Genomic DNA, 23,029 nt, shown 5'->3' with positions numbered 1-23,029 from the left:
AACACACAAACTTCTTCAAGATTAAGGCTTTTCAGATTTTCTAGTAGGAGCATGAAATTTTGAAAAAGTGAGATTAATTTGTATCTCCAGTGATCTGCGTTTATATCAAAACAATGAAGACGACTTTTCAATTTATGTTTTGATTTTTAGCAAACTTTTTTCAAATTGCAAATTTAAAGGGTATACAAAAAGAATCTGTTAAATGACAGTTTCTCTTAGTTTTCATATTTGTATGTATCAATGCTAATATTGAAATCAAAATTGAAATTGAAAGTAGTCTTCATTGTAATTACATATGCAACGACGACTGTAGTTCTACAGACAGCCTTCAGGCCCCATAATGCATTTAAAGGAACTGTTGTATTAATTAGAAGCAACCCGCCATTTGAAAATTTAATCGATTCTTGACTTTTAATTGTTTAAATTAATAATTTTTTTTTCTTCCTTTTTAGACCTGATCGAATATTCTCAAAGTTTGATACACCAGCTTCTATACAGGTAAATAGGAGTGGGAGGGGGATTAGGTTATTCACCTTTACTGATTATTTCTCCTGAGTGGTTAGCTGACAGGGGGATTAGGTTAGTTACCTTTACTGATTATTTCTCCTGAGTGGTTAGCTTACAGGGGGATTAGGTTAGGGGGATACATACTAAACCATTACAGGAAAATACAAACCAAACCACTCAAAAATCCGCGAAATAAAACAGAGTTATAAATCCGTGAAAAGTGTACACATTTGGTGACTACATATGGTTGAAAAAATTGCGAATTTTATCTCTAAGACGAATTCAATACGGGGATATTATTTGAAGGTTAAGCTGAACATTTCAGCTGATTAATTTTCCTACATCTATTTATGTATAATATAAGAAACCGCAGAGAACTTGAGTCACAGAATAAATGGCTTTGTTATAGTTTTCATTTAACCCTGTATCAAGAATTTTCGGACTTTTTAGGAATAAATTCATAAATGGGTTGATCTGCCATTCGGAAGCTAAACAAATCAAACAAAATTTACTGCATCCACACTTTAGATATCATCTTTTCAAGATTTAATTGCTTTTCGTTCACGATAACTCCTTTGGGCTTTTGTCTGAGGGTTATTGTGAACGAAAAGCCCCTAAATCCTGAAAAGACGACATCTAGTGTTCTGTATGCATTGTTATTAATCTATGACGGCACCTAACACGGTGATAACCAAAAAAATGAGAAATAATTTTCGTCTGTAACTGATAAATTTATGTAAAAGGGCACAGGTTAACACAGGTATTCGAAAGTGAAGGCTCACTGACTATCAAGATTTGATAACGGAAATCATAAAATTTCTTATTTTCAGGAAAATGAGATTTTAGATAAAAATGAGACAGAGTCCTTATAGTTCACTTTTCCTCCTTATCATCCATTTTACGTCAGGACTGAGGTAGGAAATATGATATTAAAAACATATTTTTTAGTATTGTACAGGGTGTCCCAATAAACATATGGGAATTAAGAGACGAATGTATCGTCTTTATAAGAATTAGCCTTGTTTTACCTAATTTCAATAATCAAAATAAAGTTACTTCTGTAAAGTATATTCAATGTAAATGGTATAAGGCTGTTTTGTAATTCTTCAAAACGATGTTTGATGTATTGTAACATTCTTGAAAGATAAACACTGAAGAGTAACAGTTAACTGTACTGTGTTTGTAAGTGTATACACGTCACACGAATTTCTCATTTTACTAAGTACAACAGTAAAGTAATCAAAACATAATCAAACACATTCTTAGCTTTAGCAGACTGATTACAGCTTTTCTCGTAGGCATCATCATCCTAAATCAAAATATCATTTACAAAGACGATATTAAAATCGTCACTGAATTCCCGTGTTTATTGTGACAACCTGTATTATTCGTGGCTTTTATACTGTGATAAACAGAAAACTCTGAAAAAGGAAGACGACCTTACAGTAATTCTTAAGTGTATTTGATGGTGTTTGAGGCAAATGGTTTTACTAGACACTTCCAAATCACTAATCAAGTGAAATTGGTCTGTTTACACTGCACAATTGCTGTCTCCCATGATTAAACTAATTAAAGTCACAACTTGAGACTATTTCAGAGTTTTCACTGGAGTTTAAACAACTAATTTTCCGGAACTGAGCAATTATTATCATCTAATAATTATATTTTGTCCATCATCCTTCACACAAGATTTGAATAAATTATTTCCTTTTTTAGTTCTGATCTATATTTACTCATTTATATGATAATTTCCTTAATATAGAATTATCGGGTTCTTAATTTAACATTTATAAGAAAAAAAACCTCATAAAAGTCATAATTTGCAGTAAAGTTAGTAAGTAAGTATGTGATTAAAAAAAATGTGACAAAAAATATAAAATAAAGTATTTGAGTCTTAATCCTTTGTTTGAGTTCTTAATAAGAAAAAAAAATAATTTACAACTTACACCATATTACAAATTATTAGGTGTTAAAGTGACTTGCATATTCAAGTAAAAAGCTTTGTATTGGTTTTAAATTTAAAATTTCATGTTTTTAAAAACATATTTTTATTTTAGGTTTATGCCAGACACCTTTAAAGATATTACAGCAGTATGTGGCCGGGACGGAAAATTTCCAATGTTTTTGGACGTTAGTACTCCGGCAATCAACCTCAGGTATATATACAGGAGGATCCATAAAACTCTGGAATAGGAAGACGACATTAAAGCAATATAATGTTTTTTATGGCTTAAAAATCAATTTATTAAGTAAAATGGGTCGGTGCACACTGTCAGTCGCTGTGTTTAATGTAAATTAGACTATTTGAAATTATTCAGCCGTATTCTTATTCTAAAGTTTTAAGGAGCTCGCCGTAGTTTAAACACTACAGTATTTTTTCCTAGAATTTTGAAAATTAAAATTAATAAGTTTTCCGCCAATTTTCACTTAAATTACCCACCCATGATTCTCACAACAGCGGGATAATAAGTTACTTAACTATACTTTGGGACAATTCAGTACTACTCTACGAGACTTTTTTAACAAATTGTAAATTTTATAAAATTGTCTCCTTTTTTTGGATATCAAATTTTTTAAATTATCCACGGCCATTCCCTCTACCATTGTTGCCTTACAAGCATCTCTCGCTACGCGCTGGATGCTTTGTTGGCAAAATCAGTCTTGTAAACCCTAGTTAAAAATATCCTTCCCTGGAAAGTAAATGTAAATAGTTTAAATCTACCAATATTTGAAAATTCTGTAATTGCCGTAATGAATCTTTTTCAAATATTAAAATATCATAATTTTTACTTATTTAATTATCTCTATAATCTATCACCTCGGAACATATCTACAATCTATATCTAAGAAGATTTTTGCTTTTCCACTGATCCAGCTTATGGCACTTATACCTGCGCCTAACTTTTAAGAATTCGCAAAAAAAATAGATAAAAAATCATTAGTAGGACCAAATTTTTTTTTCTCAAGCCGCATTTTTTTTTTTTGATATTTATGATTTTTTTGCAGATTATTAAAGTAGAGCCCAAAGTCTTTCTGAATATGTATCAAATGCTATAGGTTTGTATCATAATAAGAAATAAACGGTGGGGGNATAGGGTATAAATAGCTATTATAGCTCGCCATTTTTTTCAATTTTTTTCCCCTATATGCTAAATCATAATATAAATATGAAGAGGAGTGAAACTGCCAAAACCTTGTCATATTTTATTTTGGTTTTAAAAATAAATTGTTAAGACTGGATGAGGGATCAAACCTGAAAAGACAGAATATCAACATCACAAGCAAAACCTTGGACTGTGACATAGAGATTCAAACGGTAGGTGGACATATATCCATAAAGGGACTGAAAACATTATTTTAAGTGAACCTCTGTTTCCATGTACGATTCCAACGGTACCCTTAAAAGCTTTGTCAGATCACGTATGAATTATATTATCCATGTTTTTATTTTTGAAAAGTGTCTATTTTCTTAAGTGTTTTCTTTCAAAAAACGACAAAATCTGAAAATTAAATAATTTTCAATTCAAATTAAGGTTTTTAAAGGGTCTGAAAAGAAAAAATGGAAGGAGGTATAGGCTGAAAGCTAATCACTTTAGCTCTTCATCGCGACCCATAAAAGTATATCTGATGTTCCTGTCTTGAGAAGTTGATATAAAACTGAGTCAAGTTTATACGAAAATTCATTTATTTACAATTTTGTTCACAATTTTTAAACAGATCATATTCAGCAAATGCACAACCAATCTGAAAACGAAGATATCCCAGAGAAACCTAATTGTAACTTAGGTTTTCTCTAATTATTATTTTAGAATTTTTTAAATAATTTTAATAGATATAATTGATAGATCATTTATTAGTCTGTTTAACGTTACAAGAACAAGTGTCCGGCGTTGTCCGTGGAATTAAAAAAAATCGAATTTGAGAAGAAAAAAATTGATTTTTTTGAAAAAATAAATTTCAAATTTGAAAAAAATTTAATTTTTAATTTTTTAGCTTTTCATCGCTACGTCGTAGTTTTATGCTTGAAGAAGATTTCTTAAAAGTTTCTAATTATAAAGATACGTTCTCTGTTTGTCTGTGTGTTCGTTTGTCCAATCATTACTCAGGGTCCCCTGGACCGATTTGAATACCCACGGGAATGTACTAAACTTGGTTTTGAGATTCTAAGTTGAGTGGGTCCACTTTTTGCTAGAAATAATAGCAAACATCGACAAGGTGCGGGGTAACGGTGGGACTGACAATGACTATCTTGGGCAACGCTAAGTCTCCAATATTTAAAAAACAAAATGTCCAGGTTCTCAGACAAGATGGAGACAAAGAAATGCTTGAAATGGAAGCTTTGTCCTTGGTCATTCTTGAACTCAACTTTACTGATTCTAGAACAGAGAGTGTTCAGGTAAAGAATTAAAGGGACTGTTTTCGTAATTCTAATTGACTCTTCATTAAAAAAGGAGCACGCCCGATTTACATTGATCCCCTTGAATCTTTAATCTGATAAACAAAACAAAAAACATTAGTTAATTAATCTTTGTCAGACAAAACATTTCAGACATGCAACTCTAAATTCCATTATGCCCCGACTGAACGGGAACATATGTTTATTTTATATCCCCGTATACTTGTAGGTTATAACTAACAGTTACTTCGGGCAGAAGACTGTATCTGTGACACAGGAAGCGAACTATGGGACAAATAGAATTTGGACAAATAATCCAACATTTCTCCTGAGTGGTCAGCTTACAGGGGGATTAGGTTAGTCACCTTTACTTATTATTTCTCCTGAGTGGTCAGCTTACAGGAGGATTAGGTTAGTCACCTTTACTTATTTATTTCTCCTGAGTGGTCAACTTACAGGAGGATTAGGTTAGTCACCTATACTTATTTATTTCTCCTCAGCGGTCAGCTTACAAGGGGATTAGGTTAGTTTCCTTTACTTATTTATTTCTCCTGAGCGGTCAGCTGACAGGGGGATTAGGTTAGTCACCTTTACTTATTTATCTTATTTATTTCTCCTGAGCGGTCCGCTTACAATGGGATTAGGTTATTCACCTTTACTTATTTATTTCTCCTGAGTGGTCAGCTTACATGAGGATTAGGTTAGTCACCTTTACTTATTAATTTCTCCTGAGTGGTCAGCTGACAAGGGGATTAGGTTAGTCATCTTTACTGATTATTTCTCATGAGTGTTCAGATGACAGGGAGATTAGGTTAGTCATCTTTACTTATTTATTTCTCCTGAGTGGTCAGATGACAGGGGGATTAGGTTATTCACCTTTACTTATTTATTTCTCATGAGTGGTTAGCTTACAGGGGGATTAGGTTAGTTTCCTTTACTGATTATTTCTCATGAGAGGTTAGCTTACAGGGGGGTTAGGTTAGTTTCCTTTACTTATTTATTTCTCCTGAGTGGTTAGCTGACAGGGGATTAGGTTAGTTTCCTTTACTGATTATTTCTCATGAGAGGTTAGCTTACAGGGGGGTTAGGTTAGTTTCCTTTACTTATTTATTTCTCCTGAGTGGTTAGCTGACAGGGGATTAGGTTAGTTTCCTTTACTTATTTATTTCTCCTGAGTGGTTAGCTGACAGGGGGATTAGGTTATTCACCTTTACTGATTATTTCTCCTGAGTGGTTAGCTGACAGGGGGATTAGGTTATTCACCTTTACTGATTATTTCTCCTGAGTGGTTAGCTGACAGGGGGATTAGGTTAGTTTCCTTTACTGATTATTTCTCCTGAGTGGTTAGCTGGCAGGGGGATTAGGTTATTCACCTTTACTGATTATTTCTCCTGAGTGGTTAGCTTACAGGGGGATTAGGTTAGTTTCCTTTACTGATTATTTCTCCTGAGTGGTTAGCTGACAGGGGGATTAGGTTATTCACCTTTACTGATTATTTCTCCTGAGTGGTTAGCTGACAGGGGGATTATGTTCATCAGGTTAGTTAGGTTAAGTATAATTCTTATATAATTATTATTATTTTTTTAATCACTAACCTTATCATCTTTTTGCTTTTATTGTTATGACTAACCTTTTTATAAATATATATCATAGTATAATACTTAATTATATTTGTAATTATAAATGTATTCCTAAACATAACAAGATATTGTTTTTTCATTAATAATCTATTTTTAGGATTTGAGACTATTGACAACAGACACAGAGCCAGACATTATGTTCACGAACAGCATGTTTTCCCGTAAGCTTTTAGATTTTTTATATTGTAAGCATGTTTTCCTTTAAGATTTTAGATTTTCACATCTTAAGCACGTTTTCACGTAAGATTTTAGATTTTTATATCGGAAGCATGGTTTCCCGTAAGACTTTTGATTTTTCATATTGTAAGCATGTTTTCCCGTAAGGTTTTAGATTTTTCATATTGTAAGCATGTTTTCACGTAAGATTTTAGATTTTTATATCGGAAGCATGTTTTCCCGGAAGATTTTAGATTTTTCATATTGTAAGCATGTTTTCTCATAAGATTTTAGATTTTTCATATTGTAAGCATGTTTTCACGTAAGATTTTAGATTTTTATATCGGAATTATGGTTTCCCGTAAGATTTTTGATTTTTCATATTGTAAACATGTTTTACCGTAAGATTTTAGATTTTCATATCAGGATTATTGTTTTCCCGTAAGATTTTAGATTTTTCATATTGTAAGCATGTTTTCCCATAAGATTTAAGGTTTTCATAGCGCAACTTGCAAGAATGTTTTCCTGCAAGATTTTAAATGTATCATATTATAAGCATNCTACATTGAGGAGGAGGCAGTTAGGGGAGGGATTAAGCAAGTTTGAGGGAATGGGGGGTTTTGGGCAGAAATCAAAAGATTCAAAAGTTGCAAGCTCCAATGAAAATTTGATGAAAAATGTTAAATCTCAAGTTAAAAAGCTTTTTAGTTCTTAATGTTATACATTTATACATTTATATGGCTACACAGAGTATAATTGAGTAATTAAATTCAAATGCCTAGTTGCTGAGACACTCTAGTCGACCCTGCAGTCTTTAAAATTGACGAAAATTAGCATTGGTGTTGGATCGTTGTATACACATATTCTAGTTGCCCAGAAGTCGTCACGGTACTTTAATATGAAGCGCGGCATGAAGTTTTTAATTTGACTCTCTCAGGTCCGGCTTCGACGGTGGAATTTAAGTTCCCGACTCTATCTAGTATTCACCAGTTACAAACTTCTTAATAATGGGGAGAGTTGCACAGGTGATTTATTATTTAGGTGATTTATTATTTAGGTGATTTATTATTTAGGTGATTTATTATTTAGGTGATTTATTCTTTAGGTGATTTATTATTTAGGTGATTTATTTTTTAGGTGATTTATTATTTAGGTGATTTATTATTTAGGTGATTTATTATTTAGGTGATTTATTATTTAGGTGATTTATTAGTTAGGTGATTTAATATTTAGGTGATTTATTATTTAGGTGATTTATTTTTTAGGTAATTTATTTTTTAGCTGATTTATTATTTAGGTGATTTATCTTTTAGGTGATTTATTATTTAGTTGATTTATTATTCAGGTGATTTATTTTTTAGGTTATTTATTATTTAGTAGATTTATTTTTTAGTAGATTTATTATTTAGGTGATTTATTATTTAAGTGATTTAATAGTTAGGTGATCTATTATTTAGATGATTTATTTTTTAGATGATTTATTATTTAGTTGATTTATTTTTTAGGTGATTTGTTTTTTAGGTGATTTATTATTTAGGTGATTTATTTTTTAGTTGATTTATTTTTTAGTTGATTTATTATTTAGGTGATTTATTTTTTAGTTGATTTATTTTTTAGTTGATTTATTATTTAGGTGATTTATTATTTAGGTTATTTATTATTTAGTTGATTTATTTTTTAGGTGATTTGTTTTTAAGGTGATTTATTTTTTAGTTGATTAATTTTTTTGTTGATTTATTATTTAGGTGATTTATTTTTTAGTTGATTTTTTTTTTAGTTGATTTATTATTTAGGTGATTTATTATTTAGGTTATTTATTATTTAGTTGATTTATTTTTTAGTTAATTTATTATTTAGGTGATTTATTTGTTAGGTGATCTATTATTTAGTTGATTTATTTTTTAGGTGATTTATTATTTAGGTGATTTATTATTTTGGTGATTTATTATTGCGGTGATTTATAATTTAGGTGATTTATTACTTAGGCTATTTATTATTTAGGTGATTTATTATTTTGGTAATTTTTTTTTTAGGTGATTTATTTCTAGGTGATTTATTGTTTAGGTGGTTTATTTTTTTGGTGATTTATTATTTAGGTGATTTATTATTTATGTAATTTATTTTTTAGGTGATTTATTATTTAGGTGATTTATTATTTAGTTGATTTATTTTTTAGTTAATTTATTATTTAGGTGATTTATTAGTTAGGTGATCTATTATTTAGGTGATTTATTTTTTAGGTGATTTATTATTTAGGTTATTTATTATTTAGGTGATTTATTATTTAGATGATTTATTTTTCAGTTAATCTATTATTTAGGTGATTTATTAGTTAGGTGATTTATTATTTAGATGATTTATTTTTTTGGTGATTTATTTTTTAGTTGATTATTAATTTAGGTGAATTATTATTTTGGTGATTTAATTTTTAGTTAATTATTTTTTTTGTTGATTTATTATTTAGGTGATTTATTTTTTAGTTGATTTATTTTTTAGTTGATTTATTATTTAGGTGATTTATTATTTAGGTTATTTATTATTTAGTTGATTTATTTTTTAGTTAATTTATTATTTAGGTGATTTATTAGTTAGGTGATCTATTATTTAGGTGATCTATTTTTAAGTAATTTATTATTTAGGTGATTTATTTGTAGGTAATTTATTTTTTAGTTGATTTATTATTTAGGTGATTTGTCTTTTAGGTGATTTACTATTTAATTGATTTATTATTTAGGTGATTTATTATTTAGGTGATTTATTTTTTAGGTTCTTTATTATTTAGTAGATTTATTTTTTAGTAGATTTATTATTTAGGTGATTTATTATTTAGGTGATTTATTAGTTAGGTGATCTATTATTTAGATGATCTATTTTTTAAGTTGATTTGTTTTTTAGGTGATTTATTTTTTAGTTGATTTATTTTTTAGTTGATTTATTATTTAGGTGATTTATTATTTAGGTTATTTATTATTTAGTTGATTTATTTATCATTATAAAATATTTTCAACTTTAAAGCTTTTCCAAATAAAGAAAACTAATTAATAATAAACTAAAAATGTTTATTTTGCGAGACGTAAAAGCATGATTTTTTATAAAATTAAAATGTATTAACTTATAGACTTATAAGAAAAAAAGACAAATTTAACGTAAATTGACAAACATTAAGGGTTTCTTACTGTGATTCTAGTTGTGAAAACAAAATTAAGCTTTGTTGAAAAGAAGAATTATTATTTTGAAATGTCTTTAAATTTTTGCATCAAACTTTTTTTTTCAAAAAGATATATATGTATACTTTTTAATCGATTTTTTACTTCTTCAAATTTCACGAGCAATGCCAGGCACTTCAGCTAGTTATTAATTTTATATATGACTAAAATCCCCTTCACAGATGATCCTTTTTATAAATTCTGTAATCTTATATTTGCAATTTTTGGCTCATTGCAGATTTAACACATTTTCCTTTCTTGCAACTTCATTTTATATTCTGTTCAGAAAATGTGTTTTCTGCTCTACAGGGGTAACCAAAATACAGCTGAATAATAATAGATGTTGTCAAGCTCTTTTTCAATTACACCTTGCAAAGAATTTTTTATTTTGTAACTGATTTGTATCTTTAAAAATTAACCCTATTGTTAAACATATTTTATAATAACATGATGACGCACAAGAGCAAAGATGACGGTCATCCACATTTTCTCTTCACAACTTTTAAAATTCTTACATAATTTGTCGGATATATCAATAATAATCAATTCTTATTGCCGCGGAACATTTTCATTTTATTCCAGATACTGAGTTTGAATGCCCCACTTCACCTTCGTTTCGTGAGACTACGGGTCGTCTTTGTATGTCCTTTAGTCTGGCGTGCAACGGACTACCTAACTGTGGAGACAACCAAATCCCCAACCCAGACGAATCCTGCTATAAGGTTAGTTGGTTACAAAGAAAAGAAATAGAAAGGTATTAAGCCTTCGCCTTAAACTGTGATCCATATATCTTTGCAAATGTCGTGATATTTTCTAGAATCCAAGTTTGAAATTTTCCAAGGGCGACTTCCCAAATGTATAATTTCCCAAGCGGAAACTTCCCATAGATTTGGTTAGGCTTTCTGAGGCGCCTCAGGCTGCAATGCAGGCCAGGCGCTGCGTCTAGGATGGGCTAGGTGGCTGATTTTTCGATTATAAATATTTATAAGTTGCCGCTTGGGAAATTGCACATTTGGGTAGTGGCCACTTGGGAAAATGCCTTTAGGAAAGTACTTTATATAATCATTTAGCTGAACCGACTTCATAGTTTGCGAAATCTAATTGAACTTTTAGGGAGATTAATGTGACGTATTCTCTAATCTAGTAAAATATACAATTTTTCTAGATTCATTGGTCTAGTTTATTAATGAGTCTAGTTTTTAATATTTACTTCTATACTTTATTTATTAGTCTTCTAGTAGCCTAAATATCCTCCTATTCTAGATTCATTGGTCGAGTATCCTGATGAGTCTTGTATCCTATATCCTCCTGGCTATTACTCTTCTTCTGTGTATGTCCTGCTTTGCCAGGTAAATACAGGGTTACCCTCAAAGGATGAGATTTCAGAGACGACTGAAGGATTTTTTGTCAGTCTTGTTTCTATCATAACTATTAGTATCAGCTGACGGTGAGAGAACTAAAATGCAGACATTGTGGCGGAGACTAAGACGACTTGTCCGACACAATATTTAAGTAAAGTGCTACATTTAACCATCAATTTTAACTATAAAAAATATACATTAAACGGATCTCAATCTTTGTGGGTAACACTGTAGCTTCAACTTCGCTGCTAAAAGGGACTCTAAAATTATGTTTGTATAAATCAAATTCCGAAACCTTTGAAACTATGAACATCCTGTTACAATTTGAGAAGAGAATTATAAAGCGAAATCTCCAAATAAATATTTCTGCAGTGTGAACACACATAATCAATTCTTATTCAAAATTTGAATTTAAAAAGATTGTTAGCAAAATACTTTAACAGATCTTAACTAGAAATATTTGATTAAACTTGATAAAAATTTATTTGAATTTTAGGATATTGATACAATGGTCGGTTCGATCTTCTCTATACGACCTCAGAACTGATTCTACCAGGTTAATATTTTTACAGTGATAACCAGAACACTTTGGATCAGGAAGACGACTTTAAGATTCAAGTTAAATCTTTAAATAGTCCAATTAACATGAGAGACAGCAGTTGTGCAGTGTAAACAGACATATTTTAGTTAATAAGGGATGAGATCAGTTACTAGTAAAACCATAAATACACTGTTTACCTTAAAAATGGTCTTCCTCTTCCACAGTTTTCTGGTTTACACTGTATCTCCTGATGATAGTTAACACGAGTATTACGAGGACTGGTCACGTTCAGACATTTTTCAAGCAGTTTCTCACCAGTTTGTTATAATAACGAACCGTTACAATTTTTTCGGTAGTCGTTGGTTCTTAGCTATAGAAGATAAAATGAAAAACATCAAAACGCATATTATTTTCCATTCTTTTTTTCATGAACGGCTAGTTTGGTTAATTTTCCAACACTTGTTGTTGGTGAGATGAACATGCCTAGTCCTGGGTATTTCTGTGGAGGGACGAACATGCCCAGTCCGGGGTATTTCTGTGGAGGGACGAACATGTTTAGTCCTGGGTATTTCTGTGGAGGGACGAACATGCCTAGTCCTGGGTATTTCTACGGAGGGACGAACATGCCTAGTCCTGGGTATTTCTGTGGAGGGACGAACATGCCTAGTCCTGGGTATTTCTGCGGAGGGACGAACATGCCTAGTCCTGGGTATTTCTGTGGATGGACGAACATGTCTAGTCCTGGGTATTTCTGTGGATGGACGAACATGTCTAGTCCTGGGTATTTCTGCGGAGGGACGAACATGCCCAGTCCTTGGTATTTCTGTGGATGGACGAACATGCCTAGTCCTGGGTATTTCTGTGGATGGACTAACATGTCTAGTCCTGGGTATTTCTGCGGTGGGACGAACATGCCCAGTCCTGGGTATTTCTGCGGAGGGACGAACATGCCTAGTCCTGGGTATTTCTGTGGAGGGACGAACATGCCTAGTCCTGGGTATTTCTGTGGAGGGACGAACATGCCTAGTCCTGGGTATTTCTGTGGAGGGACGAACATGCCTAGTCCTGGGTATTTCTGTGGAGTAGTCCTGGGTATTTCTGTGGAGGGACGAACATGCTTAGTCCTGGGTATTTCTGTGGAGAACATGCCTAGTCCTGGGTATTTCTGTGGAGAGCATGCTTAGTCCTGAGTATTTCTGTGCAAATTTGTTTAAAATAATATTAGAACGTGTTCGACTCCATGGCTTTAAAGTACAAGTATTGAAATCAAACGAGTTGTATAAAGCATTTAATTGTTTTAACTACTTTTCAAACTTTAAATTTACCTTTTACAGTTTCGTATTTCTGAAACTTTTTTCAAAACTTTCAAAATGGCAATGTCATTCTCCCCCGCCCCTCTCTCCCAGAGATGTTCAGTTATTTTAAGAAGTGTTCACAAAATTTCATTTGAAATTTTATTTACAAATGATGATAGGCGAGATTAACAAGGTTTTTTTTCCCAAAGAAAAAATTATGGAGATATCATAGTTTTTTCTTCTAAAAACTTGATATTTTCTATTGTGGTGAAGGGAATGGGTACCGAGTGTAACTGGATAAAAAGATGGTCAATTGAAATTCCGTCGATAGTCTCATTAGTAACATTTAAAAAAATGTATTACATATTTATTTTCATTTTCAGATCATCTTCCAGATTCTTCTCATTCTTTGGGGGATCTTTCACGAGGAACTGATCAATAATTTACAACATTTAAAAGGATTGTACACGAATTTAACATTTAAAGGGATTGAACACGGATTTTAACATTTAAAGAGATTGTACACGAATATAACATTTAAAGAGATTGTACACGAATTTTAACATTTAAAGAAATTGTACACGAATTTTAACATTTCAAGTTGGTGTATGTACACGAATTTAACATTTAAAAGGATTGTACACGTAGTTTAACATTTCAAGGGATTGTACACGAATTTTAACATTTAAAGGGATTGTACACGAATTTTAACAATTAAAGGGATTGCACACGAATATAACATTTAAAGAGATTGTACACGAATTTGAAGTTTTGATTAAATAATTTCATTTTTGGAAGGTTAAGTTGGGTTTTTATTGTTCAAAACTGGTTTTTACATTTGTATTTTTTAGAAATTTTATTAAAACTAGGCTTTTAGGCCGCTTCACGCCCATCTTCTATTTCAACTTTTAATTGTGTCTTTATCTGTGAGCATCTTCTCTTTGTACAGTATAAAACATAAACAATAAAATTTGTGGATATCATAATATTTTTATTGCTCATTTTCAAAATTTTACAAAATTAAAAAAACTTTTAAACGCAAATGTTTAAAATTTTGATCATTTATAAACCTTCCCTTGGGTCAAAATTTGGGCCCGATCGGTTCAGTCGTTTTGACGTTTATTGAATACAGACAAACTGACACCAAGACAATCTAAATTTTTATTTAGATAGGGGGATAACTTGTTTCAGTGTTTATAAATATTTACGATGTTCGACATCTAAAGGTTGTATCCTAAAATAATCTGACTTTAAACTTTATTTTTAGATTTACCTGAATAAGAAATAATCATGAAAACTTTATTTCAATTTTATTTTATATAAAATTGAATAATTGCAATTGAATATGATTGCAATCATAGCAATCAAGTTATGACTTCAATATAGATAAATGGAATTTTTAACGCAACAAATTTTTGCAATAAAGGTATAGTTGGAACCATTTTTTTGCGATTAAGGTACACTCGGAAGTAGTTTGTGCAATTAAGATATAGTTACAACCATTTTTTGCAAGGTTGAATTGTAATATGTTTATGCAATTTTTAATATTTCATCGATTTATAATTTGTTAAGCTTTCTCCCAGACGTAAAGTGAATTTGTTATCAAAAAACATCTTTTTATATTTTAGGAGATGATTGATGCATAGATTTTCACACGAAATCATAATTAAAGAAAATTGGATCTTATTGTTTCTTCGGAAATCCTTTAGCTTAAAAGGTCAAGTTCGTTGTTTAGAAACACAGGGTGTTCACATATAAAGCATCTTTTAATTGAGTTGATAAATTGCATGATCGAAAGGTTAATTTAACTTTTATGGCCAATTTTTCAAACATACACCGTTGACATAAATCCTTACATTCAAAAGTTTAAACTGTGGATTTCAAGTTTAGTCGGTGTCAGCGTCATTATTCCAATCAAAAGTTCCGATTTCTTATTTAATTTGCTTAATATAAATTGTGTGATCTGTGACCTCTTGCTTAATATTAATTGTGTGGTCTGTGACCTCTTGCTTAATATTAATTGTGTGGTCTGTGACCTCTTGTTTAATATATATTGTGTGGTCTGTGACTCCTAAATATTGATGGTCTGCGATCTCTTGTTTAATATTGATTGTATGGTCTCTGACCACTAAATATTGATTGTGTGGTCTCTGACCCCTAAATATTAATTGTGTGGTCTGTGACCTCTTGCTTAATATTAATTGTGTGGTCTCTGACCCCTTAATATTGATTGTGTGATCTGTGACCTCTTGTTTGAAATTGATTGTGTGATCTGTGACCACTTGCTTAATATATATTGTGTGGTCTGTGACCTCTTGTTTAATATTGATTGTGGTCTTTGACCCTTAAATATTGATTAAGCGGTCTGTGACCTCTTGTTTAATATTGATTGTGTGGTCTGTGTGTGACCCCTAAATATTAATTTTTTAAACTGTGACCTATTGTTTAATATTGATTGTGTGGTCTGCAGATGGGAACGACCTCCTCCCACATACAACGAAGCGTTGAAGCACTTTAACCCAGATACAGGAAGACGACCTCCAGACCCTCCACCATACTCAGATAGTTTCAGACCAAGGTACATCTTTCACATTAAAGGGAATGTTTTTTATTTCAAATGAACCTGCATTTAAAATGGGACACCCTTTGGGCTAAATCATTGTTCTTTTTTTCTAGTCTTTAATATTGACAATTTTATAGAGAAATTATAATTAAAAATGATCAATTTAACAATTAGGATATCTCATTCATTCGATTAAATATTAATTGATAACATTTTGAATCGAAATTCCACTTTGTAAATAGATGATAGAGAATGAAGAAAAACATACGTCCCTTTACACTAAAATTGATTTTATATTCATTTGAAATTTTCTACACTTCTGAAAGAAAAAACGATGTCATGACATTTTTTTAAATCCATTCAAAAAGTTTGTTTTCTTAAGGATTATTGCGCAAAAATTTTAATTTTTCATTACATCAAGATTGGATCCGGGGTTTTCAAGGACTTACAAGAACAAATATCGATTCGTATTTAACGATAACATTTTGCTCTCTTTCTAAAAAATCTCAGAAGGAATCGAGTCTTTGCCACTAACTCATATTGTCTAATCTCTTTATCTTTGCAACCTGATGGTTTAAACCTTTATTATTTCAAACTCATATGATTTGATCAATTGCAGAAAATATATTTTGAAAAATCTGAGGTCTTAGACATAAGGTTGCAAAGGTGGTACCAGTACAAACGTCAGTACAAAAGTTGGACGGTACAACCCTAAGACTTATAAACGTCGGAGAGTACAAACGTCGGACCAGTACAAACGTCGGACCAGTACAAACGTCGGACTAGTACAAACTTCGGACTGAGACATAAGGTTGCAAAGGTGGTACCAGTACAAACGTCAGTACAAAAGTTGGACGGTACAACCCTAAGACTTATAAACGTCGGGGAGTACAAACGTCGGACCAGTACAAACGTCGGACCAGTACAAACGTCGGACTAGTACAAACTTCGGACTGGTAAAAACGTCGGAAAATACAACATCGGACCAGTACAAACGTCAGACCAGTGCAGTAGTCGGACTCGGGGAAAACAATTGTTTGAATTTAAAGAGTTTTTTTTATTGAAAATGTGTTTCCTCAAGTCGAATGGTATAATTAAAATCTACCCAATGAAACTGAGTTCTTGCCACTAACTTAAATATATTTGCAACCTGATGGTATTACTCATTGATACTTTCAAACTTAAACAGTTTGATTTTATAAATTTCTTTGGTTGAAATATCAAAAGTCTACGACACTAGTTGCAAAGATATAGGCGTTGAAACATCAGAGTTTCTGTAAAGAACTCAATTCCTTTTTGTCTGTTGTTTTTACGAGTGCTAACTTCAAAGGATGAGACTTTTTCAGTTGTCTTTGATTTTTATCACAATACACAATAAGTGATTGATTTTAAACTATTCTTTAAAAAATAATTTTTTTAAACTCAACCAAAGTCCAACTTTTTCCTTATAAATGTACCCGTACAACGTTAGTACTGTTCCGACGTTTGTACTAGTCCTACGTTTGTCCCAGTCCGACGTTTGTACTATCCGACCGTTGTAACATCCGACGTTTGTACTGGAACCGCAAAGGTATAGGGATTAGAAAATGAGAGTTTGTGGCAAACACTCAACTCCTGACAAGTTACAGGGTTATGGTTTAAAATATCAAATATTATATTTTCCAGATTACCTCTTTCCCGCTCCCTCCAGGCCATCCGGAGTAGTTCTTTCGGATCCGGGATCCGGACTCCTCCTCCGGATTATTCAAGCTGTGAGGATATCAGGCCAAGAATTATGCTACGGTAATTTTTTAAAATATATCCATAGATCAGCAAGGTTAAAGAATATAATCAACCCACAGGCAGAGGCGGCTTAAAGAGGGGGGAGGACGGACCCTCTTCCCTGGAAAATAAGAAGGAACGTCCCCCCCCCCCAAAGAGAGGGCTTAGGACAATTTAGTCCTTAAATTATGATTTTCAAGAATAGGTTAAATTAACTTTATCTCTCATAATGAAGAATAACTTTTTAAATCATAAATTTGGTTGCACATTTCCCCCATCCCACTCCCAGCATTTGTTTATGCATAACAATGACCAAATTGTCTTTATAAGAATTCTAGTGGGGGGGGGGGTGGTTTTTGAAAATTCTAGTGGGGGGGGGATATATAAAAAGTTTAGTTATTCCCTCAAACCCCCCTTTATGCCAGGAACTCAATGTAAACCGCCGTGCCCCTGCCCACAGACTTCAGAGATGCTACAAAGATAATAGACTATTAAGATAAGAGAGTTATCATTTCAAACATATACATCCTGAGAGAGAGCAGATCCCGTGAAGGTAATACATTGATTGCAGAAAAGAAATCGTCAAGAAACCGAGTGCTAAGAAATCATCACGTCTTCAGATTTCACAGTTTGAACAATCATCTCATTGATCACTAAGATAGGACAAATGACCATCTCACAGATAATGCAGATGGAGCAAGTTGATTATATCATCCAAAGTTGGTGAAGACTACAAAAACGGAGAAATACACGTGTTTCATACACATTTATTCAAATAGAACGATTGAATTCGTTTATCCACAGGTTACTATGATCGGAGAAATTTCTGCTTCATCCACTTTTTATTGAGATAGGACGTTTGAATTCATTTATCCACAGGTTACTAAGATTTCTGTTTCATTCACATTTTATGAAGATTGAACAATAAAATTCATCTCATAAAGAAACCAATAAAACAAAGAACAAATAAAAAATAGAAAAAAGTCCAACATTGGGAATTAAGACATCTTACAAATATTTTTTTCCTGCTACAGAAAACATTTAAACAATTTTTTGTTTTTATTCTACATTTGCATGAAGAAATTAAAAGAAATAAAAAGACTACTTTCTTATTCTTTCTGAGGGTTCTTTAATCTCATCTAATATTAAAAGCGGAATGAAAATAACGTAAACATTTCCAAAATAGACAGAAATATAAATATTTTATGGAAAATTGCAAAAAAACAACAAATGAATATTTAACAACAATGTATATATTTAAATTTGGAGGAAAAATGACAATTAAATTGATAGTGTCAGATTATTTAAGAGAAAAAATATTTTGATTTCAAACTATATAAATAAACAAACTTAATAATATACCTTTTACAAAAATATTTTGATTTCAAACTATATAAATAAGCAAACTTAATAATATGCCTTTTACAAAAATACTTTGATTTCAAACTATATAAATAAACAAACTTAATAATATACCTTTTACAAAAATACTTTGATTTCAAACTATATAAATAAACAAACTTAATAATATGCCTTTTACAAAAATATTTTGATTTCAAACTATATAAATAAGTAAACTTAATAATATACCTATTACAAAAATATTTTTAGATACATTGTAATTAATGATTGAATCATATTGGTTTTTTTCTGTCGCATTGTTTCAATGTTTTTCTACGAACTTAAAAAAAATATTTGTTTTTACTTGAAACCAAACCAACTTTTAATTGAATAGAAACCTCTACAACTATAATAGATAAATAACGTTTAAATTGTAGAAACTTACTTTTTTGCTTAGAAAAAACTGTTTAACGTAAAATCTAATAAATGCTTACTGCGTAGTAGCCTTCTGTTTTTGTTTAGAAATCCACTTTGTATGAAGCAAAGTGTTTTTGCGTAGAAAGGTTCTATTTTATTTTTGTGTAGAACTTACTGCTAGTCGCGGATTTTCCTTGTGTAACTCTAGTTCAAGTTGAAAATATAGATTTTTATTAAACAATTGAATTCCCAGCTTTCCACTGCAAACAGTTTGCAATTATTTTTATTCCCAAACTTTATGCACTCGCAATGAAATGACAGAAATATGAAACAAATTTCACCAAAACAATATTCAAATTTTTAAGAAATAGAATACAGCAACATGGATAAATTGAAATAATATATTTTTTAGAACTTTAACAGGAAAAAAATTTAAAAAAACTTTTAAATATGTTTACATTTTACAATTCAAAGGTATATATCTCATTAGAAAATTAAGGTTTTACAAATACAGCAAAATTATAGAATTTTTGGCAATTAGCTTAAAAGGTTAAGAGAAATCTTAGTTTTGAAAGCTATGATTAAAAAAACTTTTTCGTCAGTTTTCTTGATACAAGAATGAACAAGATAACAATTTTTCTGCTATGATACCTGGTTTACATGTTAACTGTGGTTTATTGTGCGTACTGTGTACTGTACCAACCAGATGTATAGATTTTACAAACCTACAATTGTTGCATAAAACGTGCTGGGTCGACTTAACACTGTATAGCCTAGACTGGTCGGTACCAGTGAATGTAAGTTCAACTGCACTGGACCGGTAAATCTGTGTACTGGTCAGGATCACGCACCGGTTCGACCTATTTGTACCAGCTTGAGTAATCTGGAATATCAATGCATAACAAAATAAAATTAAAGAACAGTCATTTTAAATTTAAAAAAATGTATTGAATAAACGTTTTCATTTTTAGAGAAATGAGTAGTGACAGCGCTGAAGCTGCCCAAGAACCCTTTCTTGGGCCCAAGTACAGTGAGGGTACCCTTCCAAAATACCGGCCCAGTACCACCTTGACCCGGCCGGCTAGTACCACTTTGACCCGGCCGGTCAGTACAACTCTGACCCGAACGGCCCGACCGGCCTTATCAGGGGCCAACATGGCTTCTCCTTGTGTTGGCAGGCCGGGTCGAAATGAGTTCCAATTGGTGCCAAGTGAAAAAGGACACTCTGATTTAGTTCGTGTTCGAAGGCAGCACAATTCAAGTTTGAGTAGTGGTCTACCGATTGATCGTTTAGGGGACAGTATAGAATCTGTTGACCGTCATACCGTAGCAGACATCGGGCATTTCTCTAGGTAAGCATCAAATGATACACTAAAGTTCAGCCCGTCTTATTCTGTTACTGTTACTGTTCTGTTACCATGGGTACACGTTGGATGGACCAGTATGGTAAAGTCATAGACACGCACACAGGGCCGGTAATGCAAATTTTAAGTTTAAGTGAATAGATATTTGTGAAACTGCAATGAAAGATAATTTTTTCTTCATAATTAAATTTTAATTTTGTTCACTCTGTTCTTTAGTGAATTAAAAATACGGAGAAGCAGTACTTTAAAGAGAAAAGACGTAATCTCAGCCACACAGCAGCAACCTCCTCATACAGAGGTTAGTCTATTAAAGGGAATGTTTGCGTATTTTCAAGTGACCCTCCATGAAACGATCGCAATGTCTAATTTACAACCGCGGTTATACTGTTGAAAGCTTTATCGATCATCAATGTTGAGAATTGTCGTTTTTCTAGGGTTTAAAGTGTTTAAATATGATAATTTTAACATGTTTTCCTGAAGTAAAAGTGCGCAAGTAAGTTTTGTTGACAAATTGGAAAAAAACAGTTTTAAAAATTATAAGTTAAAAATCAATATTTAATTCATACTTGATCAAATAAAGATTTAAAGCTACCTTTGTGTATCAGGCATTGCCAATGCATGAAAAGCTACTAAAAAGTAACGCTCATAATCCCTAAGCATGAGTGAAAAGAAATACAGTTGTACCATTTTAAAGTGCAATAATTGTTTTAATTGAAATGAAAAAGTATAAAAATAGTTTTCTTAAAATTTGTTTTTGTTAAGGTTAATGTAGAACACAATGATTCTTCTTCTATGGTAAGAAAAAAAATATTTATCAAAAATATCTAAGAAAATAATTGCTCATATCTAACATTTGTAAATGGCCCTGAACGAATATGTGCATTTTTTACTTTACGCTACAAAAATCTACGTTTTTGATCAAATTTTATATTCAAAATGACATTACTAAAGCTAATTTAAAATTCTTATTTTCAAGATTGTGAAATTATTCTGATTTTTTTTTATTTTAGAAGAGGGTTGTTAGAACTTCACAATCCGGTTTGATACCAGACCTTCCCATTCCGGATCCGGTTCAAGGCTCCCATCCGGGTCCCCTTGTCGGTATATCAAATCTAATTCCGGATACAGTCGACCTGATAAACCCGGAGTTGACCCGGCGAAGCAAGCTTCAAAACCGCACCTCCAAATCCGGACTTCTCTTTGATCCGCCGGAATATTCCGAGTCATTAAATTCCCTGCTCGGAACTCCGCCCAGCGCATTACCGGAAGCGAACTCAGGGCGGAGAAAGGACGAAGAGGGACGGAGGAAGGAAGACGATGGGCGGAGAGTAAAGGATAAAAAGGCGGATGATATAAACTTAAAAAGCTTTATTCACACTTCGTCCTGAAAAATGGTTTAAATTTTATAGATCTTGATGAAAAAAGATAAATTTAAATTGTAGGGGAAGAAATTATTGTAAAAGGGAGGATTTAACGAATTATAAAAAGTGACAGAAAGTTAAAACTTAGCAATAAAACCCCTGACAGTTATATCTGACGCGCGCAAATTATAATAAATTATTACATTTGTGTAAAATGTTATTTTAAGTCTGCAGAAAAGGTGTAAATTCAACTCCATCATTTTGTGGGTCTATTCAACTATTGCAGTATTTTATTCTCCTAGTTTATTTTCTTATCAAATTTGATCGTTTCTATGAATTTAAAGCCACCAGGATTGAAAGATGTTTCCTGGAATTAGCAAATAATTTTATAATTAGTATTTTATGTATAAGCATAAACACATAATTACCTATTTCTTTTTAGAAACCGCGTTTTTTAAATATGCGTAACATTGTGAAAACTTAATATTACTAAACAAACATGCTATTTTACATTTACTTGACTTAAAGGGACTGTAGGCTAAATTTCAATTGAATTTCAATTATTAAAGTGATTTATCCAGTTACAGAGGTACCCTTTCTATCATTGTCCGTGAGCAAAAGTGATGAGTTATACCTTTTTCTCTCTTAAAAAAGGTAAATTTCATTTGCGGTTTTTACATAGAAATTGAATTTGTGTCTGTAAAGGGTGCCATTATATAACGCTTCAAATTGAGGGTCTCTTGAAATTATGTAGACAGTCTCTTAAAATAACTGAAAAGTAGAATCTCAAAAACAATCTATTTTAAATAAAACAAAACTTTGATCTCGTTCAATCTCATTTATGTTGTATGCTATATGCATTATATGTATGCTTTCTACTATACCACATATTAGTAACAAATTTGCAAAAAAATTATTCTTTGTTTCAAGTATTTTTTAGTCAAAAATTTAAATCAAATTGCTAGAAAATTTACAAAATGATTCACAAAATATCTTTTAAATATGAAATTTTACAAAAAAAAATGAAAATATTTTTTTTGAGATCAGATTACTGTTTTTTTTAGGATTAAACACTAGTTTTTAAGTTGTCCGAAAAACTCAAGAGATGTATACGCTCAAA

At 31.5% G+C, this 23,029-nt stretch overlaps 1 protein-coding gene across 1 annotated transcript; it reads left to right on the top strand.

The window, feature by feature from the left end:
- The first annotated feature begins 458 nt into the window (after positions 1–458).
- Positions 459–22,374, top strand: LOC111716822 (uncharacterized). Its single transcript, XM_023492315.1, has 12 exons — positions 459–498; positions 7,637–7,724; positions 10,488–10,627; positions 11,169–11,254; positions 11,763–11,822; positions 13,486–13,530; positions 15,573–15,680; positions 17,331–17,447; positions 20,156–20,536; positions 20,765–20,846; positions 21,311–21,343; positions 21,559–22,374. The coding sequence occupies exons 3-12, from the start codon at positions 10,547–10,549 to the stop codon at positions 21,934–21,936; spliced, it is 1,371 nt and encodes a 456-aa protein (XP_023348083.1). The 5' UTR covers positions 459–498; positions 7,637–7,724; positions 10,488–10,546; the 3' UTR covers positions 21,937–22,374.
- The last annotated feature ends 655 nt before the right edge of the window (positions 22,375–23,029 follow it).

This window comes from Eurytemora carolleeae, unplaced genomic scaffold (genome assembly GCF_000591075.1).
Source record: "Eurytemora carolleeae unplaced genomic scaffold, Eaff_2.0 scaffold1529, whole genome shotgun sequence".
Classification (NCBI taxonomy): Eukaryota; Metazoa; Arthropoda; class Copepoda; order Calanoida; family Temoridae; genus Eurytemora; species Eurytemora carolleeae.
This window is presented reverse-complemented; position numbering and strand designations above follow the sequence as displayed.

What these genes read in the sequence shown, in the direction of transcription:
- LOC111716822 (XM_023492315.1), top strand. Translation starts at nt 10,547, where the DNA reads ATGTCCTTTAGTCTGGCGTGCAACGGACTACCTAACTGTGGAGACAAC. An exon ending in TTTGGGGGATCTTTCACGAG is followed by an intron (nt 13,531 to 15,572) that starts GAACTGATCAAT and finishes TGTGGTCTGCAG; the next exon opens with ATGGGAACGACCTCCTCCCA. An exon ending in AGCAACCTCCTCATACAGAG is followed by an intron (nt 20,847 to 21,310) that starts GTTAGTCTATTA and finishes GTTTTTGTTAAG; the next exon opens with GTTAATGTAGAACACAATGA.